The 25279-nt window shown below is 46.9% G+C and overlaps 1 protein-coding gene across 10 annotated transcripts in view; it reads left to right on the top strand.

The window, feature by feature from the left end:
• Positions 1-25279, top strand: part of LOC138581369 (uncharacterized) — a 3536879-nt gene that overhangs the window by 2729341 nt on the left and 782259 nt on the right. For all 10 annotated transcript variants that reach the window (XR_011304538.1, XR_011304537.1, XM_069652654.1 and 7 more), the window contains one exon: positions 16752-16895. Coding sequence is in view for 8 of the 10 variants with exons in the window: in XM_069652654.1 (XP_069508755.1) it covers positions 16752-16895 (144 nt within the window). In the remaining 2 variants the exon portion in view is untranslated. The remainder of the gene's footprint in view (positions 1-16751; positions 16896-25279) is intronic.

Raw genomic sequence — 25279 nt, 5'->3', positions numbered from 1 at the left:
GTCTTGGGTGGGTTTCCCTTGGATTTCTTCCTTTCAACCTTCCTTTCCTGGATGCGAAAGTCTATTTGCAAGGCCAGGCCATTAGTGCTTGGAATTAATTTGATCGGGCCAACCTGGCCAGTTCATCCTTGATGTCATCGTTCAGGCCTCTCCTGAACAGGGTAAAACTAGCCTCAGAGGACCAGTCTGCTGCCTTAGCCAATTGTTTGACTCTGGTCACATAAGTGAGCATATCTTGGGAGCCCTGTTGAAAGTCCAGCAAGCGTTCTTGGGCTGTATAGACCTGTTCTGGACGGTCAAACATGCCTTTAAGGGCCTGTATGTACCCATCATAGTCGTCTAGGAGGGCATCGCCGAAGTTAACAAGGGGTGTTGCCCAAGTTAAGGCATTGCCGGAAAGGTGGGATATGATGAAACCCACCTTAGCACTAGGAGTAGAGAAATAATAGGGCTTAAAGGTAAAGTGGACCAGGCACGAATCCAGGAATCCGTGAAGTGTTTTTGCCGAACCATCATACTTGTCAACAATACCGCCCAACAGGGCACCCTCCTTTGTAGCAGAATCCCGGGATAAGACCAATTGTTTAAGCGCAGCGTTTTCCGCCTTAGGATTTTGGACCTCGGTTGATAATTCTTGCATGCGTCGCATTAAGTCCTGCACGGCGGCTTCCATCTCGTGTTTTGGTTCGATCGGGTGGCGTCTCAAACTGACAAGGAGTTCCCCCTTCTCACCTAGGTATGGTGTTTGCCGGTGTCTTCGATCACTGCCTTCTTGCGAACGCTCCTGGTCTTGACCAGTGCTGCTCGAGTCTCGTCTGGTTCCAGGTTGCGTTTAGTTCCGGGAGCGCAGAGTCCAGGAATCCGGGAGTCTGGGAAAGCTAGTAATGCTTGGAATCAGGAAGGTGGAAAGGGTCAGGAGCGGGTAATAGTACTGGGACAAGGAAACAATACCGCGAGCTACGAACACACGTCTGAGGCTACTCTACAATAGCATTGAGACGCGCAGAGCCGCAGAAGGCGTGGTCTATAAATAGATCACGCCGCGTTCAGCGCATGGAGCGAGCAAGGGCTTCAGCGCTGGACGGCCATGTTGGAAGTAGTACGGAATGTAAGCCCCGTTGAGACATGGACCTGGAGGTCCAAAAGGGGCGTGATCTGAAGTTCATGACATCTCGTCCATATTGCCTATATGTTGGGAACCAGAGTGAGAAACACGTGCAGTACCAGTGAAAATACTGATATCAAGAGGAATCCTGAAGGCAAGGTTCCCATTGAGAAAGCCATACCTGCATACACGGCAGTATTGTTACGCAGGGGGCTAGTCATGGACATCGCACCAGCCCCCCTGTGATACTATGGGACACCAGTATCACAGAGGCCCAGTGCCTCTGAGGATGGAAGGGTGGGGGCTGGTCATGGACATCGCACCAGCCCCCACCCCTGAGGTGCTATGGGACATCAGCACCTATGAGGCCCCGTGCCTCTAGGGATGGCAGGTCAAGGCCCACCAGCACATGCAGACCCAGATGCCTTCTCTGCATGGGGGCCCCATGGCAACCTGGCCTGCAGGCCCTGCTTGTACAGGGTGGGCCTGCAAGCCTTAATGAGAGACAAACTCAAGCCATTCCGTTTTGGAGTTTACCGCCGTTCCCCTCCATGTGCCTGCAGGGCTCCCTTGTATTAGCTTGGGCTATGACTCACTCATGGCCCATTTTAAAAGGGCAATGTACATGGGAGGGACATATCCCCTAAAGGTCAAACCACCTGGGATGGCTACTCTGTAACAAGTATGATGGCCATTTGAATGAAATCCCAGAAGAAACAGGACAAATGAATGAAAGAGCAGATTGGTGACATCACACAAAGCCAGACTGATGTGCATAGAAGATATGCCGAGACAAGAGAATGCAGATATTCTAAAAGGCATCATGAAAGTATCAAAGATAAGTGACATATGCTACAGAAACAATGAAGATATCAAATTATTCTACACGTGTACAGATGCAAAGAAACGCAAGCAGACAAAGTATTCTTGAGGCTAGCTTTGTAGTAAATAGATTGCGGCATGCACCAACGTATGCATATATAGGAGTTAGTAAAGAGTGGATGGTTCCACTACCTGTTATAGCAGAGCTGGGCTAAGGAAGGAAGGCCTTTTTCCAGTGTGTCAGAGTTGAAAAGCATTGAAGTTACAGAAGTGAATCTCAGAAGGGCGAGGCTGGACCAGCCCCAAGAAGCCATGGTCGTATCGGCCTGGGATGAGCAGATAATTATGACATAATAATTAGTTACCATTGTGAGAAAGAATGAAACTCCAGTTCAGAAGACGTGGACAAAAACAAGGAAGACGTCAGAGGTTCATTAAATAATAGTATTTTAAATGCACAAGAGCTCAAATTTGTGGTCTTCAGTCACGTGGAGGGATGAAGCTGGACAAACATGACAAACCACACCTACGCAGGGAGGCAGAGCGTGCCTCTATTCCCCTGAATTCTAGCAAGGAACATTTCCAAGGCCAAGTTTAAAGCCCTAATTGACGTGCAGACCATTGAGGTGATGATAGATGATATGCTAATTAGTGGAAAGCTATGGTTATGACCAGCTCACCAGCACTTGGAAGTCTAGCCTGCGTGCTCTAACATAGGTGGAAAAGTACTGATGGATGTAAGAGTGCCAACCAATTATAGGGGGCCATGTGATGAAGGGCCCTATAGTTTGTGTAACCAATGGGACGTCGTGTATTTAGTGACATTCATAGTGACCTATTTGAGGGGAGGGCTTAGTTACCCCACCTGACGTTGAAGAGCCTATAACTTTCTTTGACTAGTTTGGAACGTATACTTAGTTGTTCCCTCTGAGCCTATCACATTTGCTACTAGGTTTTTGTAGTTTGCCACGTAGGATGACGTTAGCAAATACGTAGGTTGACATCAGCTATGACGAGTTTTTACTATAGGTATGATTATTTTAGGAAATGCATTGAGACCATGCTGTGAGACGTTCGTTGATGTCCGCTGTACTCCCTGTTTTAGATAATTGACATTAAAACAGTCAACTTTGGCAATTTACTGAGTTGTTTTGATTATTGATGTTTGAGTATCTTCTGCATCCCCATTCATCTCATACTATTGCTACCTCGTCTTAAAGGGCTGGGTCAGCTGTCCCGGTTCAGGTTACTTCTTTGAGACCCTTCTTTGCTCTTCCTGCTTTCGCAATGAACTTCTAGACTTCTTCCAGTTCTCTGAATGATCAACCTTCTCCTTCAGCTTCTCCACAGTCTCTTTGTTATCCAGCCTGTACTAGGCGTTCCTTCTGTACTCCTAGGTGCATTGTGGGTTGCCTCTGGTACCTCATGTTACCCGATTTGTCAGCATTCCAGCTTCAGGTATCCTACATACCGCTAGTTTCTCAGCCTTTACTTCTTCAGATTTATCATAGACCACTGGTTTCTGAACACCCACTTATTCACCTCTCTCATAGACCTCTGGCTTCACAGCATTCACTTATTCAGGTCTCTTTCAGACCTTTTGTTTCTTAGCATTCAGTTGTTCAAGTCTCTCATAGACCAAGAGTTTCTCAACACTTAATTGATCAGGTCTCTTCCAGACCTCTGATTTCTTAGCATTCAGGTCTTTAGTAGACCTCTGGCAGGTGTCACACTCTTGTATCAGGGTGGCGTTCTCCCTGTCTCGACAATGAGTGGCAAAGAATATGTTGTACTACTCCTGGTTTGCTTCTACTACTGCTGGGCATGTCCAGCCTCTTTTATAGTGCTTTACTGGTTATAAGAGGGGTTGCTAGAGTTTTGTAATGATGGTTTGGGTTGGGCTTTGCCTTTGGTTTCATTTAATTGACCCTTGAAGGAACCTCTCTGCATTGGTGTGTTGCGGCATCTGTGCATATCACCTGGTCTTTCTCTAGCTTTATAGGAGCTCTGCGACATCAGCACCAATGTTGATTCCTGTCCATAGCAGCTCATCTGAACATTGTCCCACGTCCTCTCAAGTTCTGAAGAAGACCGCTGAAATGTCTCTGTCTGACCATGTGGTACACTTTCACACGTTATCTTGTCTCTCCTCAGTGAGTATGTTCAGTAACCTTTATTACCAGCATCCATGCACTACATTTGTTTGCAAACAGACGCAGAGGACCTCTTGGCATTCCTCCGTTCCAAAACCCAGAGTATTTGGGCAGGGTCTGAAGAGGTCTTCAAGTCACACTCCCAGTTGGGAGCTGGGGTCTTGAACTTCTTTGGTGGAATAGTACTGCATCTGTAGATCCTGCTCCATTAACACTCTGGGTGGCACTCCAGGCTGCAGTTAGACCAAACAAGTCCCATGCTGTCCACCCACCATCACATAGAAGGATGGGAAGTTATGTCAACTCACCCCAACAGTCTTTTAACAGAGCACAATTTAACACCAGTGGATTTTCTGGAATATCACCAGGCTGGCAGTATTTCTAGGATATTGCTGGTGGTGTTTTGGTGTAAATATACCAGTTGTTTTTTCACAGATTCCAATCATGTATTGGAGTTGGTGGTACAAACAGGAACTATTGGTGGTTGCCACCCATTATTCCACTGCTGTAGAAACTGAGAGGAAGTGTAGAGGAGCAGGTGGATGTGTTTTCCCTAGCTCCTACCCTCTTACCGCCGTCATATTGGAACAGCAGGAGAAGAGCTCTGTGTGGGATCCCATGAGTTGTGGCTATACCACATTGAGTGTATGAGAGACGATATGCACTCGGGTAACCATACTGAATGTACCCTCATACTGAAAGAGTGGAAGGATGTCAGCACGCACCATTGGACATCAAGGAGCGCTGAGTGACATCTGACGAGGGCAGAGTGATGTATGAAGAAGATATATGAGGACATACAGAAACAATATGAAAATACTTAAGAGTGATGATGTAACTGCAGTGACAAGAGAAACATGCACAAAATGATAAAGTAATCATATATAGAAAGAAGATAAAGTAACTTGCTGACCAATAAGTGTAAAAACGCAGTAACGGAAGGTTGAAGAGACACATAGAAGCTTGCTATAGAGGAAAATATAAAGTGGTTAAGACAGCCATGATAGGAAGATGGACGTTGGCTTGTGTTAAGACTCAATCCAGCTACCTCAGTACCAGATCAGGGATGCATAGTCAGGAGACGTTGGAGAAATAGCTTATATTGGCCTGGGATCAAGGATGCTATTTTAAGGTCTAATTGCACAAAGGGTGGCAGACGGATAAGCCATGTACTTAAGACATATTTCTCTTAGATTAAAGGAGAAGAATACATTTGCAAGAGCCACGTATTGGACAATTAACACTCAATAAGGTCTATACAAGATGGAGTGAGCAAGTCTGTAGAAGCCAAGAGGATCAAGAATACCTAGTACAATTAAATCAAATATCAGTAAAAAAGAGGTTGAAATTGACACATTTGCGGTCTCCTCACACATGATCAGAAGTCGAAAAACAAGGGCTATTCATTAAGCTTCGGATGAAGTCCGTGATGTGCTTACGCTCCCTTGAATGTCCCAAAACACAGGGCAACTACAAGGTCAACTACAGACAGGAAACTTTGGCTTATGGTTGGACTGATGAGAGATGGACTTATTGGAAAAGTGGGCAGTAATCGGACGTGACTCGAGCACTTGGGTTTCGTTTTGCTTACCTGCTGCTAACGAGTCGAAAGTCCAAGGTTGGGTGAGAATCCCAACAAATCAGAGGGTCTATGGGTCACATGCTATTCAATGGTGCATAGACCAATCCACTAGCCTTTTCTCTGCTATAATCAGTATTATACGCATTTAGAGGTAGTTGTAAGTGTGCCCTACAGATAAGGGGCAGCCACAGAAGTACTAAACCATATGTATACCATAGGTACATATGCTCCCTTAACCAATCCTTCCCTTTAATATGTTTTGTAGTTTGCCACATAAGATGATGTCATATATGACGCATATTGGGGTATATAACCTCTCTATAATCAAGTTTGTTTGTGAGTGTGTGCGCATCAGTCCGTTGTTCGCCAGTTTGCACTGCTTTATTGAACTGTGAATAAATTAGTATTTTGACATATTTTGAGCCTGTCCGGTTATTTGCTCTGAGATCTTTATTGGTAACACCATCTAGCACAAGAGATGATTCAAGGTGCTAGAGCACAGAAGGTCCAAATGTTGTAATTTTAATGTATTTCCAATTAGTAGCAAAATCGGCAGTTGAAAATGTACTTAAATCTTTCGTTAAATACCCTTTATAATTACTGTGCTGTGTTCTGCATTCATTGCTTTTAGTCTGTTGCACAGGCACCACACACCACATCATGGTATGGGTATTCCAGGGTGCATGATCATTTGGTGCACATAATAATATGGCTATTTTCCTACCTCATCAAACTTCCCACAAGGAAACTTTGTTCCAATACACAAACCAAATTCTAGTAAACTACCATGAAGATTTCACTATTACCCTCAAATGTTTGTCCTATTACCTCTCAAATGTGGTCACGCAGAGTTAGTATAGGTGCTCTTCTCTCAAAATGTTCCAAATGGACACAGGCATTAACCAATATCCACCATTTGTGGGTGTGGTATTTAAGTGTGCATATGTGCTTATTTATACACTCATCCTGTGACAGTTCCACCTATTTGTCTCAGCCATAAACTGACCTGACATATTGCAAAGGAATAGATTTAGGGCACATGGCTGCATGTGGTAGAACATGCTGCATGATGGAGCCTCTATGAGGGTACATTCTACGATGGTTAGTATTGGTTTACTGAGCCAGCAGGATCTGTGCCTATGTGGCACATTTAGGATTGGCCTCTAGAAAGAAGACACATGTGCACTGGGGGCTGCAGTGCGTCAATGGAGTGGGTGGGTGTTCTTAAAAATCCGCATTTTTACAATTTTTTGTTTTGGTATTTTCAAGGCCTGGTTTCATTGAATGCAACATTGGAACACTGGACTGTTGAATGTTAGGAAATATTTCATATTGTATGCAATTTTCCCTCCATGTGGCAACCCCCAAACTTTTTGCTGCTGTTTTGCACCCTGATCTAGACTTTGCCAGAGAAGCGCAGCCTTCCGCCGCACTCCTCTGGGCTTTTGCTCAATTCTTATGGGGAAACTGACATGCCCTTAAGACAGTCAGTACGGGGAGACTTTGTTTCCCTTAGTCCTTTTCTCATGTTGCAGCTTTTGTGCAACATAAAACAACAGTGCACTGTAACTTACTTTACCACGCTCTTGGGTCTCTAGTCATTCCAAAGGCCCTAGCCACTCTCGCTGTACTTATTATGAACTGTGCAAATGTGTCACAACAGGACTAGTGGCAGCTATCGTTTCACTTGTGTTTTGACCCCTTTTTTGCCATGTTATCCGTGCTTACCGCATTTGGCACGAATAGGTGGCCTGGCACCCCAAAATGGCAATGCCACGAGGTTCTTTGTCCTGTCCGCTGACCGTCTTGCCCCTTCACCTTCCCCCAGGTCGAGCCGACCCGGGGCCGTCCTTATTTGGTCATGCACTTTCCTGCGAAACCCCAAAAGCTTTCGCGGGCTTCTGCATGCCTTGTGTGTGCCTCCAGAATGTGGGCTGGGATGTCTGTTCCCAATACACATCCTGGGTGCCAGAGAGTGTGGAGTGTCCTGAATGCCAGGGACCACCGTGGTCCGTGATAGGTACACGTATGGTGTGAGTGTTTGTGAGCAGATCTCCCATTGGGTCCTCTCCATTTTGGCGCAAAAGGAACTTTTGATAAGAGGAGGCTGAAAACACCACTACCATGTCGATCTCCTGAGTTCACACCGAACAAGGGATAAGGAGCCAAATATCCTGCAACAAGAAGCTGAGTCGAGGAACCGCTGGTGACCCGCTGAAGGTTTGGCATCCTGAGCCGCTGTCGTCCTACGAGACCCCTCTGCATCTGATCGTCCTAGAAGCTCTGCAAAGGCACTTCGACCCATTGGAATAGTGGGATCAACTATTCCCAGCACCTTCATGAAACCCTGCAAGTAAGCCTCTTCGGAAGTGTCCCTGGGCCAACCAGTGGGCTGACCAGCTTACGCAGGACGCTTTGCTCTGTCACCGCCGCTGTTTCGGGGGAGCCCTCAGAACTTGGTCTACAGTTTGCTCTGCGTCCACGGCACCCTCACCCCGAATTTCGTACACTTGGCATTCCCAGGTCTGAAGTGAGACCAGTGCGCCCGGACCAGAGTAAACGCGGTTGCCGTGTTGCCCTGCTGTGGTAACAACCTGTGCACGTCTGCTGCATTTGGGACACCCTCGACCCTGCATCCTGCTACGCAGAATCTACATGGTATCGAGACGCCCTGATCATCACAGTTGAACCTGGCAGGAACATGAACTGAACTGGAGAAGTCTGGGTCTGCTTGCGTTGGGGACCGGTGAGTAGTCCATACCCCAACCGGTGGCCCCTCGCGCAGGAGCCCGTTTCTTTTCTACCGCTGTTGCGAAATAGCAACTCTATCCTGCACTCTCACCCTGCCTCTGCCCACAAGTGGAGGCCTTGCTTGAGTAGTGGGGACTTGTTCTGCATCGCTTCATTCACCTTCCTGAACTGCCTGATATCCTTGAAGAGGCCCTCTTTTGTCCATTGGCACCAGCGCGTGCAGGTACTTTTGACCATAAAGCTCCTCTCTTCGTAGGGCTTGGACTTCCTCCTAGTTAGGTGTATTTCAGATGTCGAACTGGGTCTAATGATTACTTGCACTGCCTGTTTTCCTCCCCATCTAGGTGGTCTACATATTACATGCTCCTAACTCCCTAGACCCCTCGGTCTTGTATATATATTGTAGTGATTGTGATGTGTTGGTTTACTTTAGTATTATTGTGATTCTTTGCTATGATCGATGTTACAAAGGCCTTGTAATAAATGTGTTTATATTTTTAATATAACACCTGTCTGGAGTAATTTGTAAGTGTCCTTGCTTTGTGTGCTCATTGAGGTCTTTCCGTCACCCTCACCCCTCTTGAGACTTAGTCTTGACCGCCGCCATTGCTACTCTGATTGGTCTGGCTTGTGCAGAGGTTACCCTGTTCCAAGAAACTAGGCTGGCCTTCTGAACCTCTGCCCCTCCAGGTCCGAGTTCAGAAATCCATCTTAACAATGAACATCACAGCAAACATTTCTCAATAAAGTGCATATGCAACGGTTCAGACCCTCTCAAGATGAATACTTTTTGGATGCAATATAGATTCTCTGAGTGGGAATTACACCAATGTTCCTGTGGGCTCAAATCATGACTCCCTTTTGAAAAAGTTATAGGAAGTACAGACAAACTCATGGGGCTGTGGCAAATGCAGTAGACCTCTTTGGGACAGGTAGCAGAACAGCATGCTTTTTTTCGATATGCAAGATGGTTACTATCCGAAAAAGAATACACATCAAGAGTTGGATCCTATCAAGAGCCCACAAGTAGCATAGACACAGGATCATGCACAGTCATATGTTTGTAGCAGAGTCTTATGGCAATGGTACTCCATTCACTGCATCCATTAATGACCACTAGTGATGTGGCGGCAGCTGAAGTCGCACTTCCTGTGGGTCACCACAGGACAAAGGTTTGTGTGTCTAGGCCAGTGTGTCAAGTGGGAACCTATACAGTAAAAAAGAAACAAAAGTCACTAAGACAAATAGGAATCCTGTGATTTCCAGAAACAAACGTGTAGGTCCAAATGCAAGGACAAAAGGAATGACAAATCAAGGAGCCCACTAATTTGGTGGCCCAGATCAGTGATGTTCACTTCCTCGTCCCAGGATTTTTTATTGATCTCGAGGGCCAGTCCTTCAGGAATCCAGACAACGAGTGCTTCTAGTTTGACATCACTGGGACCTGGCACTTCAGGTTCCACTTTTGATAGCTCATTGGTTAAGTGCTTGTAACATGTGGCAATCCTACACTTTGTTCAAAATCCACCAGGGCTGATTCAGCCCTTCATGCTTCTGAAGGTTGATACATTGAGAACCATTGAATTGGGTAATTGGGTGACTACAGCTATAATTACTGCTCTTAAAATGGTGAGGCGTCTCTCATGACGCACTATATGAAAATGCTCATTATTATTGGTGGCTGCTGGTGGATCCTCTCATCTGGCCGTCTGTAGGAGTGCACACCTTAAATGCTTACCCCTCCTCCTGTTGGTATGATCTACTATTGAGTCTCCTGCCCAGTGCTTGAGATGCAAAGATTGTGGGATCTCTTGGGTCCTGTCCCTGCTAATGGATGCGATGAGGAGGTACATGGTGGATCCATTATGCACGTTTGTGTTGCAAAGAGCTGCAGCGGAGAACAATAAGGAGAGTTCAAACAAATATTGGCTAGAAAATATATAATATGTGCACTATGTCTCGCCCCAGAAATACATAGCAGTAAAGCTTTCCAAGTTTTATTGAGAGTCTTCTAACTTTTAAATCCTGCTGCGCTTTAAACTTTCTAATGAAATGCATTGGACCGAAGGAATAACTTAGACAGTCAGACCAGGAAAACTCATTGTTCACATGAATGTAAAATGATGCTCGATCCGTGCAAAAGAGGGGTATTTCAGTGCATACAAATAAAATGTGTGCAGGGCACCCCTCAACACGTAAACTACATGCATTAATTAGCCCAGCCAACGGAATACATTTTTTCACTTGACTCCCTAAAATAAAACATCCCCCTTTTTTCAAACAAACATACATGTGAGGTTCTCACCATCTTTCAGGTAGAATACTCCTGACATGTGGCTGTTTTATTTGTGTGAGGTTCTCACCATCTTTCAGGTAGCATACTCCTGACATGTGGCTGTTTTATTTGTGTCCAATAGGATCAGAGGCACCACATAACCTACGGACCAAATTCCTAATGCTGATTGCAAGTACTACGGGCGTGGGGGCCTTGCTAGTGATCTTGCCTTAGGAAATTTGACTGCACATCGTTCCAGTCTGTCTTCTGTCTCTTTGACGGTTATTTGCATGGCCAAATATCGTACTGCAGCACTTTCCATCCCTGTAAAAGTCCAGAATGTGACTCCTTCCAGAAATAAAAAAACACTAGTGTTGTGCATGGGAAAAGGGACAGGGCCCCTTTAAGGGAAAGATAAGGACAGAGGGAATGGGGGGCGGGGCAAGGGGAGGGGGAAGCGGGAAAGTTGGGACGAGAGGCAGTCCTGTATTAATAAAGGTAGAATGAAGACGTGCCCGGTGTCGCAGCGTATTTTGTAGGCCAGCGGCCTTACAACAACTGGCGACGAAGACAGACGGACCGCGCACACGAAGAAAACGCCCAGACAGGGAGCACGCGAGGCAAGGAGGAGCCAGCGCGCCCGAAGAAGGTATCCGGAGCAGCAGAAGGACCCGCCGCGGAGCAGCAGAAGGACCCGCCGCCGAGGACTATACGCGAGGTGCGGAGGAACCTACGCGCACGTAGAGAGCAGCTGGAGACCCCGAAAGCGAGGAGGAGCCAGAGCCCAGCGTAACGGAAGGACCCGACGTCGGAGGTACACACACACGCGAGAGAGCAGCCGGAGCCGAGGAGGGGCCCCGGGGAAGAAAGGAAAGGAGACGCACGCCGCCGAGGACGAGGAGGAGCCCAGTGGACCGCGGAACAACACTGGAGGCCGTGAGGTGCCAAGAGCACACGCAAGTACGGAATAAACCCCACAGGCCCAGAGGAAAAGGCGATAGGCACGGCAACGCAACACAAGCCACTTGAAAGCGAGGAACTTTACACCTACAGGATTTAATGAGCCACTTGAAAGCGAGGAACTGAAGGATTTAATGAGCCACTTGAAAGCGAGGAACTGTGTGCATGTGTGAGCGTGTTAACGGCCACTCGAAAGCGAGGAACGCGTTAAAGCGCCACTTGAAAGCGAGGAACTGTATGCACGCACGAGCGTACGAGCGTCGCAACGGCCACTTGAAAACGAGGAACGTCACGCGCAATCGAGTACGAGCAAGAGAAAAGCGCCCACCCGAGAGGGAGGGAAGTAAAACACGCATACCAGCAGACACTCGACCTCACCAGCCATGTCGCAACAAGGGAGTGGTGGGAGCGCAGCGGGAGACACCACGGCACCTGCCACGCCTGGCGTGACTCCCACAAATCCAGTCTCCTTCCTACGCCGCCCAAACCCATTCTCGCTAGAACCACAAGAAAACCAAGGGCAAAGGTGGCAAGAATGGATGGACGAGTTCGAGGAATTCATGAGGGCAGTAGGAAACCAAGACGCCCCGAACAAACTAGACATGTTCACTAACTTGGTTGGGAAAGACATAAAAAGCGTCATCAAGACCATCCCTGCAGCAGAAAGGAACACATACCAAAGACTCATTGAAGCCATCGACGGTCGATTGATAATAGTCCCGAACAGAGACTACGAGCGTTACATCTTTAATCAATGCACCCAGTTACCCCAAGAAACAATTGGCCAATTCATATTACGCCTACAAAGGAAAATAGCATACTGTGATTTCGCCAACTTCAACGATGACGAGGCCATCCGCCTGAGAGTGATAGAGGGATGCCTGTCATCCATTTTCCGCAAACATCTTCTAAAAAAACCCCTCCCTCTGAAAGAAATAGCTGAACTCGCCAGAGTATATGAAAGAGTGGATGCTCAGGCTGCACACATGGAGAACCCGAGAAAGATAGACTCCATCGCAGCCGTCACCACCAATCAAATCAGCCGCCAACACAACAATACATACAGACAAGACCAATGGAACAACGCAAGACGCCCACCACCTGAAAGACAATGTTACCGATGCGGGTTTGAGTTTCCCCACAGAGGTCAATGCCCCGCAATTGGCCAGATGTGCATGAGGTGCGGACAAGAGAATCACTTTCAGAGTATGTGTCGGGAGAAGACACCCCCGCTGTCAGCATATAGACCACACAACCAGCAACCGACCGCAAAGAAGTTCGAGCCGCGGCCCGAGCCAATGAGACCACCCAACCCAAGACCATACGCGGAACGAGAATACGCCAAGCCAGCCGTCAACCCCAGAACACCAAACAACTCCGGGTTCATCAGGGCGGTCGAAAACCTACAAGTGGACCAAACAGATGCACCGTATGCCAACCAAGAACAAATATATCACATGCAAGCGTACCCAGAAGAGGAAACCCGGAGGGAAGATAACACCAGAGACCCATACGAAAACCCGCCAGTCGAAGAACACCCTGCAGAATACCTACCCTATGCTGAATACGACCGATACAGCAGGGAATACGTCCGACTCATCTCGGAAGCCTCCGACGACAGCGCGGCACCCAGAGTGACGGTACACCTGGGAGAGATAGACACTCCATTCCTAGTGGACACGGGCGCAACCGTAAATGTCATGAGTTACATAGCATACGGCCATCTAGCAAACAAGTTTCCCTTACAACCATCCTACGCCCACATATTTCAATGGGGCGCAACACAGCCACTGACCTCAAAAGGACAATTCACATGTGACCTCATACACAGGGGCAAGAGAGCACCGACCGCGATACACGTCATCCACAGCCAGGCAACTGCCAGATGCCTGCTCAGCCACAAGACGGCCACAGCCCTAGGTCTCATCGACTTCCACTACGACGCATCAGAGGTGATCCAAGGAGTCCCGCCTAATTCCTGCGTCATACAAGCCATCCACCACATTGCCCCAAACATAGGAAATCTGAAATCGGCGTACCCGGCCCTATTTGAAGGCGTCGGCAAACTGAAGGACAACGTCATAACGCTACATGTTGATCCCAAGATCCAACCAGTACCACAACACCCCAGGAGGGTAGGGTTCCACCTGCAGGCGAAAGTATCGCACGCGCTGCAAACGCTACTGGACAATGACATCATAGAGAGGGCAACAGGACCCACCCCGTGGGTTTCCCCACTGGTAGTCGTCCCCAAAGCAGATGGACGCCTCCGCCTCTGTGTGGACATGAGAATCCCCAATACCGCCATCCAACGGGAAAGGCACCCGGGCCCCAACATAGAGGACATGCTAATCAGGCTCAACCAAGCCACGAAATTCTCAAAACTGGATCTCAACCAGGGATACCACCAGCTAGTGATTGACCCTGCATCGAGGCCCATCACAACATTCACCACCCATGAGGGCCTTTTCCGCTACAAACGACTTAACTTTGGAATCTCGTCCGCTGCCGAGATATTTCAAGAAACAATCCACAGACTGATTTGCTCCGTCCCCAATGCATTCAACTACAGCGATGACATCCTCATCTTTGGCGTCACACAGGATCAGCATGACACAGCCCTACACCAAGTGTGCCGCATCCTACAAGATGCCGGACTGACACTCAACAGTCAGAAGTGCGAAATCAACACACGCACCCTATGCTTCTTCGGCCACATCTTCTCGGACCAAGGAATAAAAGCCGACCCGGACAAGATCCGCGCCATTACCAACCTGCCTAGCCCGCAGGACGCCTCCGAACTCCGCTCGTTCCTGGGCATGGCGGGATACTGCGCCCGCTATCTCCCACGATATGCGTCACTAACAAGCCCACTGCGACACCTGCTGAAAAAAGACCAACCCTTCCAGTGGACGGACCAATGCCAACAGGCTTTCGCCACGATAAAGCAAGAGCTAGGGGCCAACCGCCAACTGGCGTACTTCAACCCGAGCTGGCGGACAGAAATAACTGCGGATGCTAGCCCAGTGGGGCTGGGTGCCATCTTGGCTCAAACAGATCCACAAGAGAACTCCAAAACCAACATAGTGGCATACGCCAGCCGCGCACTCAACTCCACCGAACAAGCATACTCACAGGCAGAGCGGGAGAGCCTGGCGGCAGTGTGGGCGTGCGAAAAATTTCACCACTTCGTCATCGGACAAAGGTTCACCCTCGTTACGGACCACCAAGCCTTACTGGCCCTATTTGGCAACCCGAGAATTAAGATGCCCCCACGCATTGAACGATGGGGAATCCGTCTCCAGGAATACGACTATACCATCATTCACAAACCCGGAGGCGACGCAAACCCAGCAGACTATCTATCACGGCACCCGGAAGGAGCTCCAGACACCGCAATGCAAGGAGAAGCCGATGAATATATCGCATACCTGTCACACAATGCTCTTCCCCCAGCCATCACCGCTGAACTATTTGCAGAAAAGAGCAGAGCTGACCCCACCATCAAAGCGGCCGTCCACCTCACCAACACCAACAAGTGGCGGCAGGCGGCCAACCAACACTTCGAAGAAGGGGAAGGGGGGGAAGTAGACAGAAGAGACTTGGCCAGAATGGAGAAAATACACAACGAACTGGCCACAACAAACCAAGGCACACTACTCAGAGGGAACCGCCTGGTAGCACCCAAGAGTCTTAGAAAGCCACTAGTTATGATCGCCCACGAGGGTCATCGAGGCGCGGCGAATACAAAAAAGATACTCAGAAACCAGGTGTGGTTCCCCCACATGGACACCATTGTAGACGACATACTAAGACACTGCAACTCTTGCCAGGTAAACGCGGCCGGCTCACCACCCTGCCCCCTGCGCATAGTTCCGCTCCCTGACGGACCGTGGCAGCGAGTGGCACTTGACTTCTACGGCCCACTCGAAGAGGGGGGTCACCTGCTCGTGGCCATAGATGAATACTCCCGATTCCCATTGGTAAAACACGTACAATCCACAGCCTTCCACCACGTGGTAGGCCCGATAGACGAAGTATTTAGCGAATGGGGCGTCCCCAACGTAGTGAAAACGGACAATGGATCCCCATTCCAAGGACAAGAATTTAGGAAATTCGCGGCGCACCTTGGATTCCACCACCAGAAGATCACACCATTATGGCCCCAGGCCAACGGGATGGTGGAACGGTTCATGGCGAACATTAAGCGCACACGCCAAAAAGCAGCAACAGACCAAGCCTCGATGCCACAAGCCATCTCACAAATGCTACGAAGCTACCGGCATACCCCCCACGAGGCAACTGGACACACCCCAGCCGCACTCATGATCAAATACAAACCGAGGACCAGGCTTCCCCAACTCGAGGACTACACGCCGGAGGAGGACGACGAGATCCGACGACGAGAAGCAGAGAGGAGACAAAAGGCCAAAGAATGGACTGACCGGAAACGGAAGGCCAAGGAACCCCTGATCCCCGTGGGAGAAACAGTGCTAGTCAGGCAGGCCCAACGCCATAAAACGGACTCGAGACATCAGCCCGAGTCCATGATAGTGACAGAGGTGAAAGGACCCATGATCACCGCCCTAGGAGACCGGGGTGAAATAACCCGCAACGCGTCATACTTCAGGCGAATGTTCCAAGGAGACAGATCTGAGGACGTACCTCTTGAGGAAGAAGACCCTATGGACCCAGAGACCCCTCCCGATCCGCCCGAGGCGCCGCCACCGGCAAGCCAGGAGGGCGAAGGAGGAGAGCGAGCCGAGCGGCCCCACCGGCTAGCCAGACGGCCCACTCGGCTCATCGAAGAGATGTAAGGACGAACTTCAACGATAAGTAAGAGGGGGGTGTTGTGCATGGGAAAAGGGACAGGGCCCCTTTAAGGGAAAGATAAGGACAGAGGGAATGGGGGGCGGGGCAAGGGGAGGGGGAAGCGGGAAAGTTGGGACGAGAGGCAGTCCTGTATTAATAAAGGTAGAATGAAGACGTGCCCGGTGTCGCAGCGTATTTTGTAGGCCAGCGGCCTTACAACAACTAGTTTAAAATAAGAATCCTAATCTGCCTCAAGAACACCTAACCATTTACATCTTTCCACTTTTCCAGATGCCGGTGACAGAGCCAGACAATATCCCTCGAGAGGGTGACGTGGCCCACAAACGTGTCAGTCTTGAACTTTCGAGAAAGGATGCATCAACTTCAACAACGTCAATGCAAAATATGATGGACGACCAGTTGGGTTATCTTAAGGTACGTACTTTATATGTTGTTTATGCCTGGCGTGGCCCATTTCACATTTGCTAGCACTTAACCCTGTTTTCATGTTTTCACACGCACCAACATGTTCGACATTGAAACCAATTCACTCCCTCCGTCAACCTGTGTTGTAGTTTGTTTACCTGCACAGAATGAACTTACAAGAGCTTAATGGACTTTAAACCTGTAAGAAAATCATAAGCATTTCACAGATTTCGCATGTGGTGTTGTTGTTTGTATACCTGCACAGAATATCATTAAAGGTGTTTAATGGACTTCTTACCTGCAACAAAATCGTAAGCATTTCTCAGAGTTGCATTTTCTACCTAGAAAATTGGAACGAATAACTAAACTGAAGGTGCAGGTAGTGGGTAGGGGATCTTTTTTCTGCCAGGCATAATACCTCACCTCTCCCACAGATGGTGGTGCAAGGGTCCTTGTTTGTCAACATCCCTGCCAGAAGTGCCATGACAATAAGAGGATCCAAAAATGAGGAATTCCATGGGATCATAAAATGATGTGTCAAATAAGATAATGAGGTCTAAATGCTTAAAGGTTGTGTGTTCCTTCCAGTATCCAGACTGAACCTTTGATTGGTCTTTAGAGGATCTGGCGCTAGAATGCTAAAACATTGAACTCGAAAGCCAAAGTAAGCTGTCAAGCACGCTATACCTAAATCTGTAGCCTGCAACATCTTTGCCACATGTCCCCACAAAATAAATGTATGAACTTATGAAAACACCTAAAATTTTATGGACAACATATTGCCAGTTTGCCTGATCCACAGCTGCCTTCCGTTTGGAATGTTCTAAGACAAGTTTCTTCCACAAGACTTAAAATATCTGTCATCGCAAGGAGCAAATGTGGCGATAAACACATTTTATAAGGACATGAATTATGCACCTAATGAGCATTGCCACTTTTAACATGTTCATAAAAGATACTTAAACCAATATCCACTGAGGTCACCAATAGCACATTGTTAAATATGGCTTATATCACAAGAAAAGACTGGCTGGGGAGTAGGGTGATACAGGCTTGAGGACTATATGTTCACATCACAGCCACTGACAGCGACTGTGTTATGGTTGACCTCGCCATAGAAGTAGCACTTTTCGCGTGACTAATGAATTTTGGGCCGTTTGGCATATGTACAACTAACTTTCCGAAAAAATAAAGACCCAACTGTTTTAGAACATTTTGTGTGGCTTCTTCAAGCAGGGGGGCTACATTATAGGTCAGTCCCAAAATGTATGGTCTCCATAGATTCATTTTTGGCCACTGCCGCAGCCCGAAGTGCTAGAAGAATTGGTGTGACACGTTCACAAGGACCTAGTGTCCGGTCTGCTTGGTGGGCACCCTTTCCTTGCCATGGTGGCTGCAACATGCCCTCTTTTGAGATGTTTTGAATTTCAGGTTCTGCAGGATCAGGTAAAAAGTCTATGAATAACTATGGCTACCATCTCAAAAGAATTTCCACCACTGGCAACCAATCGGATTGCCTTTTTCCGAGTTAAAATCTGGTTGCTGCTTTACTGAATTCGGAAACCTGGTTTTGGGATTGGATACTCAAGTTCAGATTCAATAAGGAATACCAAGCTGCCAAAACCAATTATCTTTTGTAGACTGTTCTTTTATCTCCTCTAGTCACCAGTTCCACGCAACGTTTATCCGTGTTATCTATTCTAGTGGACAGATTTTCGATTTGGATGGCTTGTTTTTTTATTTATTTTTTTAAAATAACAGACCTCTCAGTTATCACTCTGTCTCTCAGGACAAACATCAAACCCCATTATGGGTAAGGATGCAACATGTTCCATGATGGCTTTACTGGCCACTGATGGTCTGAAATGGATTCTAACTAGATACTTATTATGATCTGGGAAGTCTATATAATCGATGCCCTTCATTTTCTTCACCCACAAAACCGGAATCTCGTTAACTTGAACTAAAATATGCCTTCTATTCAATGAGGCAACATCTGCCCCCAGAAAAATGTGTTCAGTTGTTAAGCATCGAGTAGTCATTTCCATTTGTATTTCCATGGATACTGCACCTTTATATTCTGGCTTTCGGTCTGGTCCTGGTCCAATGACTTTTGTAATTCATTAATAAGAGTTCCAGTATCCCATGCTCCATTGAGAAGATTGTCTGAATCCATGAAGCTTGCTGATCCCAAGGTATTAGGTGAAGATTGTTCCTGAGGGCAAGGTGGAACCAACACTATAGCACCCGCTCTTGTTTCGGGGGTGTACTGTTCTGGTAACGTCGTCCAATCCGATCCTTAGCAGGGCTTCAGGGCCGTTAATAGCTAATTGCACCCCAGGACTCTGTCTGGGGCGCACATAGTTTTCAGTGTATTTTTCACGGGAGACAGGGTCTGTATGCATTGCACGACACCAATCTCACGTGAAAAAAACACAAGAGGGATGCCACCATAGTAAATAGAAAAGGGACCAAGGCCACAGTAATTTGTCCAGGGGGGGGGGGGGCTGAGAAGGGACCAGAGCACAGAAAAAAGATGGCACCTCCCAGGGCTGTGGTTCAAGTAGCTGCTGGAATGTGGGCAGGATACTGGCAGTTCTCGGTCGCGCTTTCCAGCCACCTAATTAGCTGGGCGCACTTCCCCGCGCGTAAATAAGATTTCTATGGCTTCTGCCTTTTTGAATTTACTGTACAATGTTGTTTAGACCGACATTCCCCGCACATCTTTTTGTTGCCTCTCCATTGATGATCCCTTTGTTATTCAGTTTCACCGATGATGTTACATCTTTACAGCATTGATGCCAGGGGAGTTGCTACGTCTGGAAAAGACCCGGGGCTAAGCCTATGTCCGAACTGTTGGGACTGGGGGCTAGCTAGTCTTTTGGATGTAGCTCCTGAGATTCTATCCGGGGCTACAACCAAAAGATCAGGGGCTATAGCCCACTTAGCCCCCCCCCTAGCAACGCCCCTGATTGATGCTAAGGGTACATCCCTTCCTGTTTGAGACTTATTGGGACAGGTGTGAAGTTCCTACCTCACAGTAAACCTGTATTCTTATCTTGAGCTTCGGGCAATATGTTTCCTACTTGTAATTACATTTCTGGACACTCCTTTAGTGGGAGTCGTCTTTCCTTTTTGCGTAAATGTCATCTCTATTTTTAGGCACAGTTTTACCCACATTTCAGATTCGTTTTCTCCCGTTGTTCGGCCTGTTTTATATTTTTATTTATTTCTTTTCTAGTATGTCAACTTCCATCTTACTTTATTATTCCTCTCATTCCGTTTTGCGCATTAAACTCAGCAGCACTTGTAATCTAACTAATTTAACTTATCCCCATGTTCCTCTACTTTACCTTCATCTGTTTCTATTGGCTTATTTAATACTCGCTTGGTTTGTAATAAGGCTCTTTCAATTCTTGATTCATTCTAAAAATTCAACTTGCATTTCCTCCGTCTTATTGAGACACGGATCTAACACTATCACTCCTGTGTTCCTTTTATCCACCTCACAAATTTCTCTCATACGTCTTGCAGTTCATGCAAAGGGGGCGGTACAGAAATACTGTTTAATTCTTCGTCCTCTTTCCTCCCAGCTTCCCAATCTCCCTTCATGTTTTTCACTTGAATATAATTTCTCATTTGTCAAACCCCATTCATTGGCTTTTCTCCCCCTCTGACCTCTCTTATTTCTATGAGAATTTAGACTCCTTTTAGCAGTTCTGCTGCCATCTGAGTTTCCTTTTTTATCCTTTGTGACTTAATTGTACACTTTGCAACTCATGCTTCTTCTGTTTTTCTTGTTATTTCATTTGTATCATCTTTCTCACACCTCCCTCTTGCATTTCAGCATCCTCCCTTGCTTGAATGTTTTCCTTTTTCTTCTCTCCCTTTTGAGTCCCGCATTTAAAGTTCTCCAATTTAAACCTCTGGCCATGCATTACTCTACTCTTTCAAACTCTCCTCTTCACTCTCTTTTTCTCCTTCTGCTTCCACTGTTTCTATCAGGGCTCATGGTCCTTAAATGTCACTGCTTTGATATTGATATTGGTATTGTATTTCTATCGCGCTCATACACAAGTGTTTGAACTTTCCCCAGTACTCTCACCTAGTGACTTCTGACTTCTCTGAGCTGACTCTGATCTCTCTTCTCTTAAGTTACTATTCTCGCTAACTAGATATGCACGATCCTGCCCAATCTTTTATCCCATCTCCTGGACCTCCCTAGTCCTGACTTACTCCTGAGAATCTTTCCCTCTGTGTCCGACTGTTGTCAGGCAGAACAGTGTGACACCACATGAACGTCTTCTTTAAGTTGACATTGCTGATTAGTCTCCATCTCTTTATTCTCCCAAAATAGGTCTTAGACACAATCTGCCTGAAGATAGTATATGTTTCTATCCTTTATTTATTGATTGCTTGTCCATAGGACAAGCTAATCTTTAGAAACCTCATTTGTCTTCTCTGTTGCATCAAAACAACATGAGTTTTTTTTGCCACAAGGATGTTACATTGAGAACTAATACATATATAGAAAACGCAGTGCTGTTCCATCTCTACAGCAGCTTTGTCATTCAATTTACCCTGGATTCATAGCACTAGACGTAGTGCTTTTATGAAATACGGAACTGTGGTTGTAAACCTATAACCACTTGACTCCCTTCTCCATGTTACCCACTGCAGAACGGATCGATCCTAAACTCACTTAAGAAGTACTCTTGTTACCACTGCCTCCATCAGTTAAACCAGACATGTTAACAATCTTATGTGAGCCTGTAACAAAAGCACAGTTCTCTCTTTTTTTTTAACACTTATATTTATCCAGTTGTTCACATGGAGTAACATTACATTTCAAAACTGAGACATTTAAGAAATACTTCGTCCATGACGCATAACAGAGTTGCTTAATGCCATAAACCCTTCACCCCACCAGCCCCCCACAGGTTCCAAACACTCATTGGGAGAGACTGATGTCATTAGAAGATCCATAGATACAGGCCTGGAATCCTAGGTTTGTAAGTTCTAGCAGGGACGTTCTGATCAAAGTCTAAAAATGGGGCCCAGATATCAATAACTTGGTGCAATAAGAAGCCATCTTTGGCCGCTATGATTTTCTCAGCCACAGGAATGTCCCAAACCTTGATCCACCACATGATTAGAGGAGGGCCCTCAGGCAACTTCCAGTTTCGTGCTATTGTAATCCTAGCTGCCAGGAGAAACTGTGTTATCAGCTTGGCGGTTCTCCCAGATTTAGGATAGATTCCTTGAATTGGGACATCCAACAAAATGACTGCTGGTTGCATTGGGAGTTTAATATGTGTGATGGCCTCAATTATATTAACAATGTCTTCCCAAAAAGAGCGAATCAGTGGACAGTCCCAACACATGTGATAGTATGTGCCTCGTGCCCCACACTTACACCAACATGTCGGGTTGAGGGATGACTGAAAGTAATGCAGTTGCATTGGGGAGTAGTACCAGCGGAAAAGGAGCTTTAGGGCACATTCATTATTGGCATAGGAAAATCTGTTTCAGACCGATGAAATGTTACCTTGCAATTCTCGTTGGTGCGTGGGTGCCCATCATCGTACATTTGTGAAATGGTTTGAAGGCGCTCCCATTTCCAGTTCCCAAAGGTACCTGTCTGCATACCAGGGGAGACGATAGGGTTACCAGAAATTGGAGAAAGAGGGCCAAGGATCCCTTTTTTTTTCCAAACCCAGTCCCAAGCCCATAGTGTAACTCTGGACGAGATAAGTAAATCTGGCTATTGTTTCCGTGTGTTATGGGGAACATATGGAAGATAACGGAGGGGGAGTGGGAGCATTGCCTGTTCAATCCCAACCCATTTCGGTGGGACCTCTGGGGACAGCCATGTTAGAAGGTGAGAAATGTGTGCTGCCGTATAATACTTGCACAGGTCAGGAAACCTGAGCCCTCCCATGCTGTTACTCGCCATCATTACCCCTTTTCGAATCCTTGCTTTTTTACCACGCCATATGAACCCTAACATTTTTCATTGAAGGCGATCAAGGGATTTTTGTGGGACCTCGACTGGTAAGGATGTGCAGTAATAGAGAAAATGGGGAAGTAGGTTAATTTTGACAGCTGCAATTTTACCCTTCAGAGAAGTTTCTTGGGCTGACCATCGTTCAAAATCTGCTCCCAATTCCCCAAAAAGAGGTGGAAAATTTGCTTCATATAGTGTTCCTGGGGAAGCCGTAATGTGTACGCCCAAATAATCTATTGATTTCGACTTCCATTTAACTGGGCAAGCTGGCTGAAGGGAGAGCAGTTTATCATTGGTGAGGCCCACCCCCAATGCCACAGATGTGCCATATTTGATCTCAGCGCCTGCCAGCCACCCGAAAGTATCCAACTCCAAAAGAGAATGGTGCAGAGAGGTTTGGACGTTAGTCAGTGTAGCAAGACATCATCAGCGTATAGGGCCAGTTTATGCTGTGAGTCATGCATTCTGACCCCTTCAATTGGAGGATTGTTCCGGATCCGCAGAGCAAGGGGTTCCATGACAAGGGCAAACAATAGGAGGGTGAGGGGTCATCCCTGAGACGTCCCGCAGGTAAGCTGTATAGGGGCCTTCTGCTCCTGGTTCACCCAAAACAAGGTAGTCAATGAAGAGTAATTGAAAAGGATCATCCTACTAAAGCAGGGGCCAATATGAAAGGCCTCTAGAGTAGACCTCATGAAGGCCCAATTGACTTTGTCAAAGGCTTTCGTGGCCTCCAAAGGCTAGAGAGCCATCCAATGGTGTTTCTTAGTTACAGTTTCTATCAGATTTAGAGTGCAACAGATATTGTCTCCTGTTTTCCTCCCGATACAAAGCCTGTCTGATCTGCATTTATCAAAATGGGAAGTACTTGAGCCAGACGGATCACCAGTACTTTAGAATATATATTATCATCAATATTACAAAAGGAGATGGGCCTATAAGAGGGTCCTTCCCGGGTTTTAACAGGATGGTGGTAGAGTTCTGCATTACAGGAGTTATAGAACCCTCCTGCCCAAAGGAGTAAAAAAGAGCCATCAATGGGGATAATAGTTGGGCCCGAAAGAGTTAATAAAATCGTACCACGAACCCATCCAGGCCTGGGGCTCTAGTTTTTTATTATAGGACGATGTGTGAGCTATTAATGCTCCCCTAATTACCGTCTTCATGGCATCCCACATGGTGGCTAGAGAAGTGAGTTCTACAGGGTTTTCTTGAAAATAATTACCCTGGGTATTAGTTATGTCAACCCTAGGGGCCATGTCATTGAGAATTGGGTCGTATAAGCGCCATTGAGGTTGGGGAGGGGCAGCATGGTTATTAACCCAAGCAGACAGGAGGACAGGGGCATGATCTGATAATACCTTTGGGCCGATGGACACCTCGCCGATAAAGGACATTTATTGGGGTATAACCAGGAGCAGATCAATAGGGGAGATAGAGTGATGTACATGTGAGAAAAAGGTGAAGGATGCAATATCCTCCAGGCATCAACCTCTCCTAGGGATTTGAACAAATGGAGAATAGCTAAAGCAATTTTAAAATCTCTGGGGCAGGGGTCGTGTGTCTTGTCCGTGTAGGGGTCAGGGATTCCATTCAAATAACCCCCAATGATCACCTAACCTTCAAAAAAGGGGAGCAGTTTGGCCCCCAGATCCTTTAGAAATATGTTTTGTCCCTTGTTAGGGGCACATACTGAGACCAGTGTATACAACTGATCATACAGCATACCCTTAATCCCCATAAAGCGTCCCTCCGGACCACATATGATCTACAGTTCCCTAAACTGGGTCCCTCTCTCCAATAGTACGCTGTGCCTCCTGATTTTGAGTCACTAGAGGCTTGAAATTGTCTGGGAAACTCGCTGTTGCGAATGCAATAAAAGTCTGAGGGGAGTAGATGGGTCTCCTGCAAAAAACTACAGTACTGTCCAAGTCTTTCAGTCGACGCAGAATCGACATACTCTTTGCAGGAGAGTTCAGGCCTTTTACGTTGAGGAACACAAATTTCAACTTTTGATGGGATGGAGATGTCACTTGAGGGTTCAAAAGCAAAGTGGAAGGGGGTGATTCTGGTTAGCCTCACTTGTCATAAAGAACCAGGAGATCTATGAGTCCATGCAACAACCGTTTTTCAACTAAATCATTTAAATTCACAAACAACAAATCCAAAAGAACCAAAAAAACAAAGGACAAAGTGCCCCAACGGCCATTAGGTGACATCGTACACAAGGCCAGGCATGAACTGTGTGAAGCCCAGAGGTGAAGAAGGGGAATCCTTCAGAATATCCTCAGCTTTTTTCCAACAAGCTGACGGTGCGGGCCACTCCCTTGAACGTAAATTGCAGAGTCGAGGGGAAAAGCCAGCAATATTACATTTTTTGATCCTG

Source organism: Ambystoma mexicanum, chromosome 3p, assembly GCF_040938575.1.
Source record: "Ambystoma mexicanum isolate Mex_15411 chromosome 3p, UKY_AmexF1_1, whole genome shotgun sequence".
Lineage (NCBI taxonomy): Eukaryota > Metazoa > Chordata > Amphibia > Caudata > Ambystomatidae > Ambystoma > Ambystoma mexicanum.
Note: the sequence above shows the minus strand (reverse complement) of the source record. Positions and strands in the feature narration are given on the sequence as shown.